Source organism: Schizosaccharomyces osmophilus, chromosome 2 (genome assembly GCF_027921745.1).
Source record: "Schizosaccharomyces osmophilus chromosome 2, complete sequence".
Classification (NCBI taxonomy): domain Eukaryota; kingdom Fungi; phylum Ascomycota; class Schizosaccharomycetes; order Schizosaccharomycetales; family Schizosaccharomycetaceae; genus Schizosaccharomyces; species Schizosaccharomyces osmophilus.
Window position 1 is genome coordinate 2,095,821 of NC_079239.1, and position 18,692 is coordinate 2,114,512.

An 18,692-nucleotide genomic window follows, 5' to 3' on the forward strand; every position below is an offset into this window, starting at 1 on the left:
CAAGAAAATGTATGGTCCAAAAGACTTTTCAAAAAAAGCCATTCGTTTATGCAGGAAAATACCTTTTAAAGCAACAGTAAATTATGTTTTACCAAATTTTTTTTGATTTCTTCTATTTTATTTTAGCACAACACTCCGGGATCTCCTTTTTTTTTTTTTTTTTTTTTTGGTTTTCTATACTCCTACAGTATTACTTCCCGCTACAATATGTTCTTGACATTAGTACGCACGAATATTCAATTTGCATGAATACATGAATGAAAACCCCATGTTCTTCTCACTCGTAAACTACTCATAATTACCAATATTACTTTACAATAAAAAAGCGTAGATTTTGTAGGATGCGGTAAAAACTTTTTTGACAATTATACTTCAACTATTTTAGACATAGTCAAGACCTTGCCTATTCATTCAGCAGAAAAAAGACACACGACAAAAGTTTTCGTGCATATTTTAAGATCAACATAAAGGTACAAAACGAAAACTATTGCCGAGTCTACAAAACCAGTAAAATGTACTCAAATGAAAAGACAAAAAAGGGCTGTAAAATACATTAACCTTTCTATATGCGCTTGACAACAAAAATCATCCAAGACCAATAAAACGCTCCATGTCGCAACGGCGCTGCTCTCATACCGGCTCAAATCATTTAAGCAAGAGCAGGGAAGTCGGTTTCAGAAAGGGTAGGAGGAGCAGCAGCTTGAGCTTGAGCGGAAGCTTGGTTTCTGGGGGCAGGGTTGTTGCCACGGCGAGGGCCACCACGACCACCACGGGCACTACCACCACCACGAGCGGGACGAGTGGTGAAAGTTTGCTCGATGTCAAGAACAACCTTCTTGGGCTTGGTCTCCTTGGCGGCGTTAGCCTTCTTGGAAGCGTTGTTCTTCTTGACAGAGGCGAAGAGGTCTTCAGGCTCACCCTTTTCGAGGGGCTTGGCATTGTCAATGGTCTCAACCTTACGACCAACAGGCTTGGCAGCAGACTTGCGGTTAGCAAGGAATTCATCAAGAGTCTTGATGGAGTCCTCTTCGTTGGGAACAGGGGTGTTAGCACCAGAGGGGGTGTTGCCCTCATCTTCAGCAACCTCAGCGGTTTCTTCGGATTGGATGGCGTCACCCCAACCGCGATTCACTTGCTTGGTGGTGTCAACGACACCAGTTTGGCTACGGCGGTCGTTCTCACGGCCACGACGAGGACGACGAGCAGCAGGAGCACCAGAGGAATCTACAGGGTGGGACAAGTTGTTGGAACGAGCATCTTTACCTTCACGGATGAAAGCTTCATTGCCTTGAGGTTGACGGCGAGGTCTGCGAGGTTGATCGGCCTTCTTGGCAACGGTACGTTCACGAGGACTGGGCTGATTAGGATCACGTTTCTTAGAGGAACTGTTTGGAGCAACCAATTCACGGGGCATGGGGGAAGGAGTTTCCTTCTTTTCACGGTTGCTGGGTTTCTTGTCAGCGTTTGCTGCGGGAGTCTCCTCTCCGAGGAGGTCAAAGAGGTTCTAAAAGATTGGTTAACACTTTACTGCCCAAATAATATTCTTATAGTTGTTCGGCAATGGTCTATTTTAACTTCTCCTGCTAACCGGGAATTCCAATTTAGCGTTATTTCCTAATTAAATTCATATTTAATCTACAAATTGTTTGTCTTTCCAAAAATTACGTCTAAACAATCTCTCAGTTTACTTCCTCATAAACCGGAAATGTTCCGTTTTTCGTATCTCAACAAATCAGTTTATCAATACCACAAAAATATCCTCGGAATTCCACATAATCAACCATTACCGACTTTTCTTCATACCTTGGATGCAACAGACATTTGGAAGCTGTAGAGTTTATTCGTGTGTTGCGTTACACAACTAATTCATCCAAAAAGCAGTCACTAATGTATAGGGTAGGTCACACTACAGTAGCTTAAGGACATGACTTGTAATGTCGCTAAAACAAAAAAGAAGAAAGAAGAAAAAAAGGCCTACTTAAAGTAGAAATCAGTCAGAGCCGTTTTCGTTTCGGGTTGGTCAGTCAAGTCTGTCTTGACAGTTAATCATGAGCGGTCTTCATAGTTTATTTAGCAGAGCAGAAAGAATAAACTATATTACCATTTTGAAAGATACTCAATGAAACAAATTTGAAACAAGTAGGACAATTTTCCACTGTAACTTGTATTTATTAAAGGAAGCTTCTTCTATTTTTCGTGCAACTATTCCCTAATATACAACATTCGAGGGACATATATAGCTTCTTGAACAAAATGCATCGAAAGAAACTAGAGAAAGGTAGGCATAAATCATAAATTTTCATGAAAAAAGTACCGATTACTGAAAAAAAAGTCATTAGATGTCAACATTGATGGGATTATTCTTTAAACCAGAAGTGGATTTCTTTCCTTGACCTTTTTCAGCATTGCGGGACGAACGAAGAGAATTTCCAGCGCCGTGAAATGTATGGGGTTGCTTTTCAGGAACGTTTTCTTCGCTTCCAACAGGCGGTTTGTAGGGATATCCAAAAAAGTAAACACCAATCGGCAAGTTCAAAGGAGCTGGGCACTCTTGTTCTTCCAAATTGCTAAGATTGTCAACTTCAGAAGGCTCTTTTTCCTCTATCTGCTTTCCATTTAATTTGGATCCCGTTCCTTTCATCGTTGAAGCTTGTCCTTGCTTCACAAGATCATTGTACTTAATTCTATTCACCATTGTCCCTTTAATGGATGCAACGCGCTCTTTCTCCTTCTCTTGCAAATGCTCTTCATACCCAACAGGTGTCTCAAAGTCGACAACCAAGTCTGTTTCAATCACCGACACGACACCACGAGAATCGTCTGGCTGAACATCAATCACTTTAATTCGAAAAATTTCGCCATTATACAGAATTTCGAAGATATCGTTTCTTGTGAGCGTACTAAAGTTTCGCAGTGCACTTTCCAAAACTGCTCGATGATCACTAATATCCAAAAAGTTGACGCTTTGAGGTTGTAATCTTACGAAGCTGCCTTGGGAAATGTCGGTGTTGACTACATGCACAATGTCTCCTGGCTCCAAGTCCAATGTACTCATCATCTACAACGAGAGTATTAGCACGAACAATCCATTTTATGCCTTCTTCAACCACTTACCCAGTAAGGAAAGTAGACCCTTCCTTCTTCAGCAATGAATTCCAACACACCGCCATGAGTCTTCTTTTCGGCTGCGGCGTTTTCAAATTCAAATAACATTGGATAGCTAACGTTCAACCGAGCTAAAAAGTTGTTAGAAAAACCACGTTTCTGGACCATTGTATACGAATCACATACATAATTTTTCCAAGGCAGAGGGGGGAAGAATCACTAGCTAGTTAGCAATGATCGTTTCAGTAGGATTAAGCACATTCCAAAGATGCACATTTATGCACGCCCTCCGAAAATGTGCTCATCCTCACAACAAATACCACGTACCTTTTCCACCATAGTTTACATTAATCCCTTTTTCTCCAGGCATCATACCAGCAGGGTAGCATCGATAATGAGCATCGAACTTTTGGTTGGGGTCTTCAAATGCTGAGCGCAAATGAGACATCATAGAAAGCCCATTATAATCTTCTGAAAAAAATCCTCCGCCAAACTACTCCCAATGGTTAAACTTCCAGGTTTTCGCCCATGTTGTACATACCATTTTGGCAAACAAGTGCTTATTTCTCAACAGAAAACGCAAGTAATCGACTTTGCTTATTTAGAAAACCAAACGAAACGACGAATTTAACAGAAATCAGAGAAAAGCGAATGAATCCTGTTCCCTTCTGAAATGAATTTCTCGAAAGAATGTGATTACACTGTATATATTAGAGTCAGAACATAGGGAAGTCGAACGAAGAGGAACAAAGTACAGTAAATCATATTATTGAAATTGAACGAGATTTACTGACATCTTTTTATACAGTTACAGCATATTGTCTACTTGAAGTGAGTGAAATAGCTTTTTGCTTTGGAAATTAAGAATACAAGAGCTGCTAGATTCAATTAAAAATATATTATCATAGAAATCTTTAATCCATAATGCTTCTTAGTAAATGAATCTATGGTGGAAAACACGTCGTAACATCATAATTCATTCGTTCATTAAAACAATTAGACCATATTACATTGAATGTAGTAAAGGCCAAGATAGCGAAGAAAGATTCAAAGACATTGTTAAAATTACTGGAAATCAATTTTTTTTAGATCATTGGTACAAAACGAGCGTAGCACCGTACGCGTGTTTCTAAGACAATATCGACGAGAAGTTGCATATAAAGTAAAAGACAGATAAAACATAAAGAATCATGCCTTTTTCACAAAATATTATATTTCATATACACTGAACGTAAATCATTCAAAATAAATCAGTAAAAAAGGGACTCAAAACCAAGCCAAAATCGTTAAATTATCAAAAGCATAAACATCGAATGTTGATAAGGCAATGGGTAAATCGTGACAAAGCGTTTTTAGCAATATCGCAAAAAGGTAGATATTATGAAACGTAAATCACTCAATTATGGGGAAAACCAAAAGGTGACTTTAGGACGGGCTGAGACTCATTTCGCGAGTGCAAAGGAGTATTTAACGTAGATGTCTGTCGTAAAGGAGAATCATTACCATAAATCTTGTCGTCAACGGAGCGAATAGGGTTCACCAGCGAGGAAAAGCTGGGTGGAGGAGTGATTGGCGCACTTCTTATTCCGTTCAATGCATGTTCTTGCAAAAATCGGGATGCCATAGGAGCATGCAAGGCACGACGGAAGCCTGGTGAAGAAGGTTGAGAATGGCTTACATTGGAGGGCTTTTTCGCTGGTTGTGTGACAGTCAACTTTATGATTTCGGCACTAGGCTGTACGTAGTAATCCAAGTCAAAATGTAATGCAAAAGCTCGTACAGCATTAGAAACGGTGTGGTCCTTTGAAGGAGCTTCAAAAACAAGCTCGTTACCGGGAAGGCAATGATTGGCAAAAAGCAAAAGACGACTGTATATTTCTAGAGTTGTAGTGTTGTTGAGATCCAAGCCCTGATCCTTAAAACTTACTTCAAAGGTTTTATATTGGTGCTTTCTACGACGTTCCTCTGCCTGGCGTTTTTTTGCTTTTTCAGCCTTCTCGCGCTCAGCAACCGGTAATTGGCGTTTCCATTCCACTCGCAAACGACGGCTGTTTATTTCATAGCCATTCAAAGTTTGGACAACTGCTTGAGCTTCTTCGGGGAGGTAGAAATTTGCAAAAGCTAAGCCACGGAAGATACCATTGTCATAATGATAGTTAAAGGCGTAGGGACGTGGAATGCCTAATTGCTTGAAAGCTTCGAGCAAAGTGTCCTTCTCTAAGGAAAAGGGGATGTTTTTTACAACAATGGCGGTTGGAATAGTGTCCTCGCCGGGTTCGACAGATGCAGAGTTGGACGTCTGGTTTGAGGGAGTCATTGTCGAACGATGATGCAAGGAGGAGGAAGGATTACTTTTAGAGGGATACGCCTCGACATCTTCGGGGCGATTAGCATCGGAAGATGATAAGGGCTCCTGAAAGGAAGGAGCCATATTGTTGGTGGCATTATGGACAGCCTGAGCAAAAGGGTCTCCCATAAATGCAGCGTTTCTTGAAACAAGAGACGGAGTGGAGACCTGCTGGTTTGGCTCTGTAGCAAAATTTGGAAAATTCCCTTTACTAGAGGCATCCGAGCCGCCTAGGACACCACCACCACTGAAAGCAAGGTTGCCAAAGGGGTCCGAAGTTGAAGGAGCTGGTGATGCAGCGCGGCTACTAGAGAGAGATAGACCGCCTGACCATTTTGGATACATGGACGCACTCGATCCGTTAGCGGACGTGGCTTTACGAAGGGCCTGAGGAGATCCGATCGGTTGTAATTTCGGGGAATTCAGAGGTGACTGAAGTCTGGAAAGTGCTTCATGGTTAGGTTTTCTTGGGGCAGGACTATTAGTTAATGAATGTGAATCATTCGTCCTGACTTTCCAAGGAAATGCTTCATTTGACATTTTACAAAGCTCGTTCGTTTCAGCAAAGCAGATAAAAACCCTCTCGAGTCCTTGAAAAAAAATTTGGAAACAAAGCCCGCAATTTTTTTCGCAGTAGTTTCACGAAATACTCGGTTCAATGCGACAAAGAGATTTTGCTGTTTTCAAGTAGAAAACGCAGTTGAGTCACAGGCCAATTGGAGACTTCAAATAAGACCATTACGTAAAACCCCGTTAAAATTTATTGAATCCAATACGTTCAAAAACGGTATAATATATTACGCACTCTGACATTATTCGTAGTATCAGCTCTATTTGTAATACAATAATATTATCCTCACATATAAGCGTATAAGAAAAGCATGATGTAGTACTCGCGAAGCAAGACAAAGACTTTGACAAGGTGGTTGGACACCTGGAAGTCTCTTTCTCGTGGACAAATCCTCTCTCATTTCCCTTCAACAAACGTGGATCCATATGTTGGATTATTTGCGACGCCGTCTTTGCGCTTTTGCTACAAAAACCGTCAACATGCATCTATCGTTCTCAACTTCTTCCACCAGCGATGTAATTTAGCAACGTTCGCCACTCCCTTCTTCACCATCTCTACTCAGGACGAAATATCGTATTATAAAACATTGATATCGTGCTACACATCTATAATCAATCGTATAACGATATACAAATTCATACTATGATGCTTTCAATGAATCTCTGCACGTTCTAGAATGGAAATATTATTTGCGCTTGGGTTCTTGCCTCTTCTTTTACCAAAGAGTATCAAAAAGCAAGAAAAAAAAGGTAGGGACATAATACATAGAAACGTTTTGTATTCCCATTGAAAAGGATTTTTGAAACAAAAAAGAAGTACGCTCCATTCATCGTAATAGGGTTGTTCACTTCATAATACAATTCATTTCAATTACTAATTTATCACAATTACGCCTACTCTATCGGAATCCAGAAGAGTCAGGTTCTTTCATTTTTCCTCCTACGCCCATGTTTTCGGGGTTGTAGCTGCATTAATTAGTGGAAGAGCTTCTTTAAGGATAAAGCAGCTTTCCAATTCTCAATACATCCATCCTTGGGAATTCTTTTCATTGCAAACGACACAACGTACGTGCTGGTAAAGAATTATTGATTCGTATTCATTGATTTCTCTTGGAGTTTTCATCTTTGGACTATAGACCTGTTGAAGTCTTACGAACTATTACACCTTGATTGTTTTTTCATCCATTTCGACAGATATAGTGTTTTTGGATTTCACTAATTTATTCGACGTATTCGCGAACAGTTTGCCATTCGTCCTTTTAATTCGCAACTCTTGCTTCATTTCCCTAGTAAGTATTTTCCTCATTCGCCGTATCGTCACATCCCCATCCTTACATAGTTTATTTTTTTCTCCCTTCTCATTCGAACTTTCTTATTTTTTCCTCTTCTTTTAGTACTGTTTTACGATGCATAATTCAATTTCTTCCAATCATGCTTTGGATTACTATGATCAAGATGTCCCGGCCAGCAACGAGAAACCTCTCACAAAGAGTATCTCTATAGATTCCGATGCTGCTGATTCCTTACAAAGGAATCAATTTTTGTCGTCTGACAAGGCATCCACAGCCGTCCTCTCACCCAATGCTTACAAATCGTCCGAATCCTCGAAAGCCATAGACGAAAAAGTTGATGCAAATGTTCATGTAAGGGACAATGCAAGTGAAAAAACAAAAAAAGATGAAGATATCCAAATGATTCCCGAAAATAACATGTTTATTGTCGTTCCAGCTCTCGTCTTGACGCTTTTCCTGGCTGCTCTAGATAATACCATTGTCACAGTTGCCCTTCCTACTATTTCCGAGCATTTCCATGATGCCTCTCATTCGTTCTGGATTGGTACTTCGTATTCCCTAGCCACAAATGCCATCCTTCCCGCCGTTGGTGTTCTCTCGAATATTGTAGGGAGAAAGCCTATGCTTTATGTTTCCGTCTTCTTCTTCATGCTCGGTAGTGCTCTCAGTGGTGCTAGTCAAAACATGATTATGCTAATTGTTTGCAGAGCCATCCAAGGCCTTGGAGGTGGTGGAATTACGTCTTTGGTGAACATAATCATCTCTGATATCACCCCTCTTAAAACGCGTCCTGTATACACCGGTTTGGTTGCTTCGGCCTGGGGCATCGCTCTCGTCCTTGGTCCAATTCTAGGTGGTGTTATATGTCAAAGAACTACTTGGCGATGGATTTTTTTCATCAACCTTCCTGTCGGTGGTTTAGCGATATCTTGTCTTATTTTCTTTTTGAGGTTGCTACCCGTGCGTCGACAATCCTTCCGTACATTCCTAAAAACTTTTGACTTTTTTGGACTTATTACCGTTATTACGGGCGTTGTGCTTTTTTTGTTAGGTATTTCTTTAGGGGCTTCGTCTGGTCGTTGGTCTCGTCCCAGTGTTTTACCTTATATTATTGTTGGTGCTGCCTTAGTAGTCATTGCATTCGTATATGATTTTAATACGAAAAGAAATGCTGTGTTGCCCTCAGTATTTTTCAAAAATATAAATAGTCTAAGCTTACTCGTTTGTTCCTTCGTGCATTTCCTAAACTATTATTTATTTTCTTATTATATTCCTCAGTACTTCCAACGGATTCGAGGTGATGATCCCATCATGGCCGGTGTGCATTTCTTGCCCGGTGGATGTGTTTTGTGCTTCTTTTCAATAACTGTTGGCTTGATTTTAAAAAAGTTGGGTCGCTACAAGCCACTACTTTACATCGGGGCTGTCGCTTGCACTGCCGGAATGGGCAGTTTGATATCTCTGGGGGCCTACTCTTCCTTTCCCAAAGCCATGGGCTTAACCACTATCTATATGTTTGGCTCTGGATTTTTCTTCTTACCTCCAATGATTGCTATGCAGGCAGCTTTTCCTCCCTCGTTAATGTCCATGGCCACTGCCACTTTGATGTTTATACGAAACATTGGAGGAGCTATTGGTATCACTGTGGGCGAGGTTATTTTTAGCCAGAGGGTAACTGGTGCCTTTCACGGGAACAGTTCGATTGCGTCCCTTTCGTACGAACAGATCCAGCAGTATCCAGCTCACGAACGGGACCATATTGAAGAAACTTTTGCATCTGCTTTTCGAACTATTTGGATTTTTGCTACTATTGCCATGGCTATTGGCGCTGTCGCCGTCTTGTTTGTGAAGAGTAATTCAATCGTTCAAAAGTCGGAAAAGGTTCCCGCAAAGGAGCAAAAGAATGAACAAGTTTAATCTTCTCTTTAAAAATTTATTGACTTCTTGAAAAGTTACATCTAGCTTTTTTAATATTTCTTTTTAACGGTTTGGTAATAGTTGTTTAGGTCTCATATACATTTCTTTTAATGTGTTTAATTTAATGAAATGTCGTCGCAAAAAATATGTCAGTAAGATACCAAAAAATTTCTGAAGCTTCAGAATGAATTAGAGTCTATTGAATCCTTCAGCATACAGCTACAGTAGTATTCTGAAAGAAAGTAGGGTCCGGTTCCTAACAAATCTGGCCACAGATTGTATTAACATATTGTATTCGATTTATTTTATTTAGCCTCCGGAGAGGGTTTTGACGATTCATCTTGTTCTGGAGCAATTCTGTATCGTTTGGTCATATCGAGCTACAAATAAAGAGATTAGCAATGGGTTTGAATGTAAGTTAATATAAATGAATTTACCATTTGTCGTTTACATTCTCCAAACGAAGTCATCAAATTCCTACATTCCACCGGGAGCTGCTCTTTGTTTCTCATACATTCTCTAGCAGATTTGCCATGAATGAACATACAATCTGAATGTAATAAACAATCTGCCAAATCTTTTCGAATACTGTTGCAAGAGCGACCCATATTAAAAAAAAAAAAGAATTAATATGAGTGAATATAATGGTTCCTGTGATGAAACGAGGTAATCGGTTGTGGTAGAATAATAAGAAAGAGTGTAGTTTATTGAAAGAAAGCGACGTGCATAAATTTGAAACGAAATTGTTTCTGTACTTGATCATTAATTAGCTCAGAAGAGAGGATTCTCCTTTTTTTCTTTTTCTTTTTTCCATTTAAACATTCTTACTTTTCTTTTGTTTACATCTTAGTGTAGTGTGGTATAGCACGTAAAGGTAAATACAACGTTGCAGCAAGTCACCTTTATTAATATTGTCCTCCATCAACGAAGCATTCTGCCTTTACGAGCAACCTGTTTAAACCATCTTTTGCTTACAATTAAGGCATTTTCCTTTATTTGAAAAGTCATTATGAGAGAAGTAATTTCCGTTCACGTTGGTCAGGCTGGTGTGCAAATCGGTAATGGTACGGTGGTAAAATAAGAAAATAGTAACAAGGTCGCTTGCGAGAGCTATTTCCGAAAAATAATGGATGAGATGGATTACTGACCGCTTTATAGCATGCTGGGAGCTCTATTGTTTGGAACATGGCATTGGACCTGATGGTTATCCTTTGGATAAGACAAATCAAACACCCCACGGTACAAGCTACCGCGACGATGGCTTCGCTACGTTTTTTTCAGAAACAGGACAAGGCAAGTATGTTCCTAGAAGCATTTATGTAGATTTGGAACCCAATGTTATCGATCAAGTGCGCACTGGTCCCTACCGCGATCTCTTTCACCCAGAACAAATGGTTTCTGGTAAGGAGGATGCCTCAAACAACTATGCTCGTGGTCACTACACGGTTGGAAAAGAAATGATTGAAGATACCCTCGAGAGAATTCGTCGTATGGCCGATAATTGTTCTGGCTTGCAAGGTTTCCTTGTCTTCCACTCATTTGGCGGTGGTACTGGTTCTGGTCTTGGTGCTTTACTTTTAGAACGTCTCAACATGGAATTCAGTAAAAAGTCCAATCTTCAATTTTCCGTCTATCCTGCACCTCAAGTCAGTACTTCTGTAGTGGAGCCCTATAACTCTGTTCTTACGACTCACGCTACTTTGGATAATTCGGATTGTACCTTTATGGTCGACAATGAAGCCTGCTATGACATTTGCCGTCGTAACCTCGATATTGAACGTCCTACCTATGAAAACTTGAACCGCCTAATCGCTCAAGTGGTTTCGTCCATCACTGCTTCCTTGCGTTTCGCAGGAAGTCTAAACGTAGATCTTAACGAATTTCAAACCAACCTTGTTCCTTACCCAAGAATTCACTTTCCTCTTGTTACTTATTCCCCCATTATTAGTAAATCGAAAGCTTTCCATGAAGCCAACAGTGTTTCAGAGATTACCAATCAGTGCTTTGAGCCTTATAATCAAATGGTTAAATGTGACCCTCGTTCTGGTAGATACATGGCTACTTGCTTGCTTTACCGTGGCGATGTCATTCCTCGTGATGTTCAGTCCGCCGTTACCACTATTAAGGCCAAGCGTACCATTCAATTTGTCGATTGGTGCCCTACTGGTTTCAAGATTGGTATTTGCAGCCAACCTCCTCAACATATACCCGATAGTGGTATTGCTAAAGTGGATCGTGCAGTTTGTATGCTTTCGAACACTACTTCCATTGCTGAAGCATGGTCTCGTTTGGATCACAAATTCGATCTTATGTATAGCAAGCGTGCTTTCGTTCACTGGTATGTCGGTGAAGGTATGGAAGAAGGCGAGTTTTCTGAAGCAAGAGAAGATTTGGCTGCCTTGGAAAGAGATTATCAAGAAGTTGGTCAGGATTCTGCTGATAATGAAATGTACGAAGCTGAAGACGAATATTAATTCATCCTCTAATTACCTTCGTTTAACCCTTCATTCATTCGTTCTCTTATAACCCACAGGATACTCGTTCTTTAATCACGCTTAACACTTCAGTTAATCCCTGTTTTGCATTACATAGCTGATGAGCTTCACATTCCCTAAACTATTCAAGAACGCCTTCTATCGAAACGATCGGCCTTTTATGGCCAGAGGATTTAATATCTAATTTTTCTATTTTTTATATCTGTCGATTAGATCCAATAAACGTTTGTCTTTGTATTATAAGCCTGATACTTTAATTCAAATTTGTGTTTGTTTACTAAACTATCTGTAACAAATAAAAGTAAATATTCTGGCATTTTTGAACTGCATGACCGCTTACTACGAATGCCTATTTACAACTGACGCAGGTACCTTTTAAAACCTAACGGTATATCGCTTCATGAAAATATTCGTAACATTAATACACTCTAAACCAAGATACTATTAATTGATAAAGAAATAAAATAAACAACTTAACAAGATACCATCACTTCTTCATAAAAAGAATCATTAAGCAAAACCAACAACAATGACTCATAATTAAAAACCCATGTTTTCACAATAAATTACAAAATTGCTCACAGAACGAGAGCCAAAGTTCCCTTTTCAGAAAACCTCTTTATACACCAACACTGGACTTTCTTTTTTTACGAACTTGAGAAGAAGGAGTATTCATAGGAGCCTTCTGCATTCCAGGCAATACCATATTGTTTGGATCAAAACTTTGACCTGTGGAAGCTTCTGGAGGAGAAGTCAAATTAGAAATGTTCGTAAACTCATCAAAAACGGGATTTGATTCCGAAAAGGACTCTTCACTAGGAGCGACATTTAACACGCTCTCTAAATCAGAAGAAATAGGCATGTTGTAGTTGTTATTTAAAGAAGAAGAAGCATAGGCAGGATTTCCGCTGGAGTCACCTTTCACATCAGAAAGAGGGATCCCTAATATATCAGCCAAAGCTTGAATATTTTGATCTTGCTTTGCGATCCCATCATTTACATTTGTGATTCGTTTCTGATCAGAAGCAAAACCTGGATAATAATTGGTAAGCTGTTCCTTGTTTGGGTAAGACGTATAAGAGGGGTTCATGTTGGACAAGTAATCGTTACATGAATATGGATTCAAAGCTGACCTATTGGAGACAGCACTATCAGCTGGATAACTATTATTTTGGGCACCATAAACAGGCATGCTATTTTGCTCAGGAGCAGGATCCACATTCGAAGGATACCCGGAATCTTGATAATCAAAAAGCAAAGGAGACAGCGCGTTCATATTTTCATTGTCCACTGTTCCGGCATCATCTAGCATGTTGATGATATCACCCGTATTCGATAACTTCGATTCTAAACCATCATCTTCATTGGAATGAGTGGGCAATTCAGTGGATGGAGACCGATTTGGAGAGATGCCAGAATCCATTGTATTCGGAAGAGGTTCCACGGAATTCTTCCTCTGTGAATTTAACTCGTTCATTAAATTATGAGCATCCATATTTTTGGGAGATGCGGTATCAGACTTTGCTGCAGTAATATTGCTAGATGAGGCAGGACCAGCTGACATAGATCGGAACCTTAATTCGGCGTCATTTTCCTGGTTTACGTTCGCAGGAGGAAACCCTGCATTAGTAGGTGTCACGTTGGAAGATGCATCAAAAGGAGAAGTACGGTTGGAGCTTAGGTTGGGATTTGAGTTTGGATTCAACGCAGAGGGGTATTTGGCTTCCAACAAAAGTCGGCGACTCTTGGGCATAACTTTGCTTGCTGGCTTTTGTTTACCATCCAAGTACACGCTAGCAAGAAACCGAAGAATTTTATCAATAGTTTCCTGATGTCGACGTTGCCTCTCCCGGGTTTCGATGTTTTCTTGCCAAAGGGCAGCATTATCGACTTGAATTCGGTTTAGTTCGCTGGATAAATTCATTTGTTGATTTCGAATGTTCTGCAATTCCATTGTAATTGTTGACATGTCTAATGAGTTAGCAGCATCGTCGGAAGCTTGAGAGCCACCCTTTTTTCTTGTAACGTAACATAAAAGTTCGGGTTGGTCGCGTTGAAAATTGGGATTGGCAAACTCAAGCAGCTCGTTGGGGCTGTCCGACTGCAAAACTCCCTGCTGAATATGAGGGACTTTATGAAAACCGTACACTAAAATGACGTTAGTATCTTAAACACTAAGAGAAACATGGAGCCAAGCACCTTTGCGGAAATCAAAAGATCAAGAAAATCTCATCCCTAAATATTTTGGGACTAAGTTTGTCTGATCTTCTATAAGTACCTCATGAAGGTGCAATGGAAGGTCCTATTGCTTGCCAAACTCTTCAAATATACTTACTGTTTAACTGTCGTACAAAACTCGAAAAGTTATTATGCTTGAAATACCGAGGAAGTACAAGTTTTGCGAAGTCCTCATGCCCGATGACGAAAAAGGAATCACCACGTTCGCTCCAGCGGATGAGAGAGTCCGTCGAGGAATCGTTCACCATGTTGTATAGTTTATTGCTGAATTGAGTAATCTTTCTCGTTTGCGACCCAGAACTCGAACCAGCACCCATGGAAGTTAAGGCATTACCGTTCGCTAAAGGCGTTTCAGCACCGGGAGAAGCACTCATTTCCACCACCTGATTCGCTCCATTAATATTATTGCTATTAACTGAGGATGCGGACTGAATCATGAGAATCCTATCGCAAGTTCGCCAAGGACGCTATTTCAACTATTTGCAGAGTATCCAAGATTAGCTCCAACGTTGCTTATCCCCTAACGAAAATTTTTAAAAAGCCTTTATTTCAAAATTTTGTTAATTGTAACGCTTCACAATTTGCTACTTCAAAGCAAATTATGCTTAAAACCACTTTTTCAGTTGTTGGCAGTTGTAGAGAAAAACTTTTTTTTTGATTAGTAGCCTGTGCCCTATTTTTACAATACCGAGAACAGTAAACGATGCTACTAATTATTACGCAAAACACCGATGCGTAACGTACTCTTTCGTTTTGCTATTTGCTAAGTGAATAAAACACATTTTATAGAAAAGTGGAAAGACTCAATTATTATAGTCGGTCATTAGTAGGAAGCCATTATAAATAAAAAATATTATACAATTGAGAAGAGATGAGATGTACCGTATAAGTTTTGACAAGAAAGAATCTTGACTACTTTCTCTGCGGTACCCCATTTAGCCAAAGTGTTGCAGAGATACAAAAGCAAACATGAACAGATGTGGTGTCGATCATGTTTTTCCGGATCCTCTTAAGCGTTCATTTCTTGATCAGAAGACGAAGCTTCCTTATCTTCATCAGTCTGCTCTTCTTCAAAATCCTCACCTAAAGCTGCCAATGTATGAATAGATGCAAACGATTGATGCGACGGCCGAGAAGACGATGAGTGAACATCTCGTTCATGGAGTCTCTGAATCTGAAATCGGCCAGGGAAAGTGACATTAGATTCAGCACGGTAATGAAGAGGGCCTTCGTTGCTAACGAGTGGATCGAGAATCTTGGAAATCGATGGCGTAATGCATTCACTTGCTCTTCTCTTAGAAGGTGAGCTTAGTTGCGGGGACAAAAAATCCAAATTGTTAAGTGCATCTCTTGAACCGGATGAAGCTCTTCTTGGCGTAGTTTGTTGTTTTATTGGATTCATTCCATGAGCTAAAGACAAAATAAGAGCTTCCTCTTTTTCATCCCACCCCGAAAGTTGTTTCTCAACCATTCGAGCTGAAGAACTTGAAAAAGGAAACGATCGACCCACGGAAGATAGGTTTGCTAGTGCAGAAGCGGCATCTTTTTCTTTTCTGCTTGAAAAGCTACTTTTTCGTTTTCCTGAAGGAGTATGTGTAGGGGAAGGAGTTTTTAAATGGGAAGCATCTTGTAACTGTATTGATTGCAATTCCGTCGAAATACTTTGTCTTCCTATATTTTGGGAAGCATCTTCCATAAATGTATCCTCATTTGATTCTTCTTTAACTGGTGCATCTTTCTCTTGAGTATCAAGTGTGACCCTTTTTATTTCTGCAGCCTTTTCTGCTCCTAAATCACTTTTGTCTCCAGTACCGCCAGCTTTGTCACTATCCATTTCCACGTCAGAATCGTCCAACTTCACCGGACTTTTTGATTTGGTTGGTGGTTCTTCTTTTCCAACGATGGCATGCTCCATTGTAGCAGCGTCCTTGTTCATGGACGGTGTATGTTCTTCTTTTCCAACGACGGCATGCTCCGTTGTAGCAGCATCCTCATTCATGGATGGTGTATGTTCTTCTTTTCCAACGACGGCATGCTCCGTTGTAGCAGCATCCTCATTCATGGATGGTGTATGTTCTTCTTGGTTATTTGTTTCATCCGCTGCTTCTATATCTACCATAAGCGCAGAACCCTTGGACTTTTTCTTAATGCCTCGCTGGCCTGGTGACATTTTCCTGCGGCGACGACCGCGCGTTTTCGTTGTGCTAGCTGCCAACTCACGATAATTGTATTTCTTCTTTGTCAAGTAATAATGTAAAACGCATTCTTTTACATTTTTACCTGGCACAACCTCTGCTATTTTTCCAAATCTTTTCCCATGAAGCAGTAATTGCTGTACAAATATGGAATGCTGCTCTTCCGTCCAAATGTCAGAAGGAGAGTCGAAGTGATAAAAATCCAAGGAATTTCTAACAAGTCTGCTTTGATCATTAAAAAAGGCCGACTTGACGTCGTTTTCGGTTAAAATCATGTTCGGAATTTGAGCTAGTCCTGAATTCTTTGCAGCATTTTCAGCTTCCTTTTCTTGTTGTTCCAAACGAGCAAGAATTGCAAGAAATTCTTCTTCAGAGTGAACGATGTCTCCTGCAGTGAAGTTACTCATTACCTTACGAGTACTCCTCTTCACAGAAGGCTCCATTCTTTTAGAGCCTTTCATTTTATCAAGCTCTGTAAATCTGTCGACACGAAGCATATTTTCTTCCCATCTGTTTGCTAGTTGATTCCAGGTACCTTTAAGGTGTTTAACTTTTGTATCTAATGCTTTTCGTCGACTGCGTAAGACGTTTACAAAAACGTGCTTATGCTCATGAAACTTTTCCATATTTTCTTCATAAAAACCATAATCTTTAACCTTTCTATAAATACTTGTTGGTTCTCCACCGTACACGTTTTTGATGTACAATGACTGTAAAGCTTTCGTATCGGCATTATCGTCTAATACATACGTTAATCGTTCGGAATTTGTAGGAGACTGCGTTACAGAAGTGTTTGTCTCTGAATCCTCATCTTCACGATGCCCGTACGACTCATTCACTGGTAATGGCTCCGGAGGACGGTCAGATGAATTCGGTGTTACCCTTGTTGAGCTAATTGCCTCTGAAGTAGTCGAATCCATTAATTTAATATGTTTTATACTATTTACAAAGCGTTAATCTCAATTTAGAGCCCAATTTTCCAAAATCCTTAACATTGACTGAAAAAGGATGTTGGATGCGCCGAGTAAGAAGTATCCAACATGAACAAAAGTCGGTAAATTTACGGAACGACATACTCTGACAATGAAATGCGAAATTACATTTATGGAAGGAGACTCCCTTCAGAAGAATTTCAACTAACTTGTCTACCATGGTTTCTTAGTTTGAGTCAGTCGTATTAGCCAAATAAGAACTTGTATCTGCCTACTAAATTCAACATAGAAAAAAGTTATAAACATTTTGAGGAGTCTAATCAACTTTTTCAGCTACAAACTGATTTCTATCTTATATGTATGATCAGGAGAGAAAAACGGAAAGAAGACGTTTTACGAAAAGCTAAAATATTTGTAACTAAATGAATTAAATAACCAAACAATATAAAAAGAAATAAAAAACCCTCTATTTCCAAGATTGGTCCCAGTTTTCTAACCATTTTGTATACCATGGAGTAGAAGAATCTGTATCGAACTCAGAAATACAAGTCTGAGCAAGTTCTCTTCCGCAAGAAGCAAGCAAATCTAACTCATCTTTGGTATTATCAAAGTCTTCTTGAACCTGCCCGACTACTTCGTCTATTGCTTCTGAAGTGTGCTTCATTTTTTCGTACAAATCATCCAAGTAGAGGAAGGAAGCCGTTTTCGGTAATCTGTGCTTCTTTATAGAAATAAACAAAATTTTGCATGCATTCAACTGCCTTAACAATTGTTTTGCAAATTCAGCTTGTCCTTGAGTCCGCTTTTCAGAGGTTAAGTTTTCTTCTTCCTCCTGCCCCTCTTTCTCATCTTCATCTTCACTGCCAAAACTATCCCAATTGGAGCTCTCTCCTGCTTTCCAGTCTTCCATGTCGCTCACGGCGTCCTCCAACATGGATACAAAGTTTTCCCATTCTTCAAGTACATAACCCAAGGCACCTTCTCTTCCTAGTTTTTGGAGTTTTTCGCAAGATTCCCACAACATTCCAGTAGTAACTAAACGTCCTCGAGTTTTCCAAGCCTCTGTAACGTGTGCTAAAGGTTTTGGTGAAACACTTCTCAGCAAGCATTCTATTCCCAATAAAATCCGTTCTACATGCATCTTTAAACGTTCATAAACAATTTTTCCATATTTCTCAACAGTATAAATCTGCAGAGTAGCAATCAAAGGCGAAACCATGTTGGACATATCATTTGAGTATTTTTCCAACGCATCTTTGGTGATTGGGGGTCTTGCAGCAATCGAGAGCTTCGTGGTATATTGATGAATCATTTCTCCTATAGAATCGAGCATAGAAAGCGGACTATTATCAAGCTCGACGGGCAAATCTAACTTGTCTATGGCGCCGACTGCTTTTCGCGCGTTTACCACAATTCCCAATACTTTGTTGAGGGATTCAACGATTCCATCTTATTGTTTAGTTAGTGAAAATGTGTTTTTTTTTTTTTTTTTCCTTACCATCCATGCCATTGTCTACCATTGTTGTCCTAAAGACTGTTTTGTTAAAAATAGGCATTTGCCTGAGTGTACTACAAAGAGGCTCCCAGTCAATTCACAAGGT

The 18,692-nt window shown here is 39.8% G+C and overlaps 9 protein-coding genes across 9 annotated transcripts; 2 read left to right on the top strand and 7 right to left on the bottom strand.

The window, feature by feature from the left end:
• Positions 1 to 649: 649 nt before the first annotated feature.
• oga1 (Stm1-like protein Oga1) lies at positions 650 to 1,821 on the bottom strand (the record flags this gene model as incomplete). Its single annotated transcript, XM_056182237.1, has 2 exons — positions 650 to 1,504; positions 1,804 to 1,821. 2 exons carry the CDS (start codon positions 1,819 to 1,821, stop codon positions 650 to 652), a joined length of 873 nt encoding a protein of 290 aa, XP_056038379.1.
• Positions 1,822 to 2,335: 514 nt separating this feature from the next.
• ufd1 (Hrd1 ubiquitin ligase complex subunit Ufd1) lies at positions 2,336 to 3,649 on the bottom strand (the record flags this gene model as incomplete). The annotated part of the gene is made up of 5 exons (XM_056182238.1): positions 2,336 to 3,058; positions 3,115 to 3,236; positions 3,292 to 3,324; positions 3,433 to 3,598; positions 3,647 to 3,649. 5 exons carry the CDS (start codon positions 3,647 to 3,649, stop codon positions 2,336 to 2,338), a joined length of 1,047 nt encoding a protein of 348 aa, XP_056037898.1.
• An 852-nt stretch (positions 3,650 to 4,501) lies between these two features.
• cip1 (RNA-binding protein Cip1) lies at positions 4,502 to 5,992 on the bottom strand (the record flags this gene model as incomplete). Its single annotated transcript, XM_056182239.1, has 1 exon — positions 4,502 to 5,992. The coding sequence occupies one exon, from the start codon at positions 5,990 to 5,992 to the stop codon at positions 4,502 to 4,504; it is 1,491 nt and encodes a 496-aa protein (XP_056037899.1).
• A 1,436-nt stretch (positions 5,993 to 7,428) lies between these two features.
• SOMG_03450 (transmembrane transporter) lies at positions 7,429 to 9,231 on the top strand (the record flags this gene model as incomplete). The annotated part of the gene is made up of 1 exon (XM_056182240.1): positions 7,429 to 9,231. The coding sequence occupies one exon, from the start codon at positions 7,429 to 7,431 to the stop codon at positions 9,229 to 9,231; it is 1,803 nt and encodes a 600-aa protein (XP_056038005.1).
• A 305-nt stretch (positions 9,232 to 9,536) lies between these two features.
• Positions 9,537 to 9,839, bottom strand: coa5 (cytochrome c oxidase assembly protein Coa5; the record flags this gene model as incomplete). The annotated part of the gene is made up of 2 exons (XM_056182241.1): positions 9,537 to 9,611; positions 9,669 to 9,839. The coding sequence occupies 2 exons, from the start codon at positions 9,837 to 9,839 to the stop codon at positions 9,537 to 9,539; spliced, it is 246 nt and encodes an 81-aa protein (XP_056038004.1).
• Positions 9,840 to 10,240: 401 nt separating this feature from the next.
• Positions 10,241 to 11,705, top strand: nda2 (tubulin alpha 1; the record flags this gene model as incomplete). The annotated part of the gene is made up of 2 exons (XM_056182242.1): positions 10,241 to 10,295; positions 10,390 to 11,705. 2 exons carry the CDS (start codon positions 10,241 to 10,243, stop codon positions 11,703 to 11,705), a joined length of 1,371 nt encoding a protein of 456 aa, XP_056038003.1.
• Positions 11,706 to 12,345: 640 nt separating this feature from the next.
• On the bottom strand, positions 12,346 to 14,401 carry hsf1 (DNA-binding transcription factor Hsf1; the record flags this gene model as incomplete). Its single annotated transcript, XM_056182243.1, has 2 exons — positions 12,346 to 13,874; positions 14,062 to 14,401. 2 exons carry the CDS (start codon positions 14,399 to 14,401, stop codon positions 12,346 to 12,348), a joined length of 1,869 nt encoding a protein of 622 aa, XP_056038002.1.
• Positions 14,402 to 14,973: 572 nt separating this feature from the next.
• Positions 14,974 to 17,079, bottom strand: snt1 (Set3 complex SANT/Myb domain subunit Snt1; the record flags this gene model as incomplete). Its single annotated transcript, XM_056182244.1, has 1 exon — positions 14,974 to 17,079. The coding sequence occupies one exon, from the start codon at positions 17,077 to 17,079 to the stop codon at positions 14,974 to 14,976; it is 2,106 nt and encodes a 701-aa protein (XP_056038009.1).
• A 478-nt stretch (positions 17,080 to 17,557) lies between these two features.
• SOMG_03455 (CCNDBP1-like protein) lies at positions 17,558 to 18,611 on the bottom strand (the record flags this gene model as incomplete). Its single annotated transcript, XM_056182245.1, has 2 exons — positions 17,558 to 18,540; positions 18,590 to 18,611. 2 exons carry the CDS (start codon positions 18,609 to 18,611, stop codon positions 17,558 to 17,560), a joined length of 1,005 nt encoding a protein of 334 aa, XP_056038008.1.
• Positions 18,612 to 18,692: the final 81 nt, after the last annotated feature.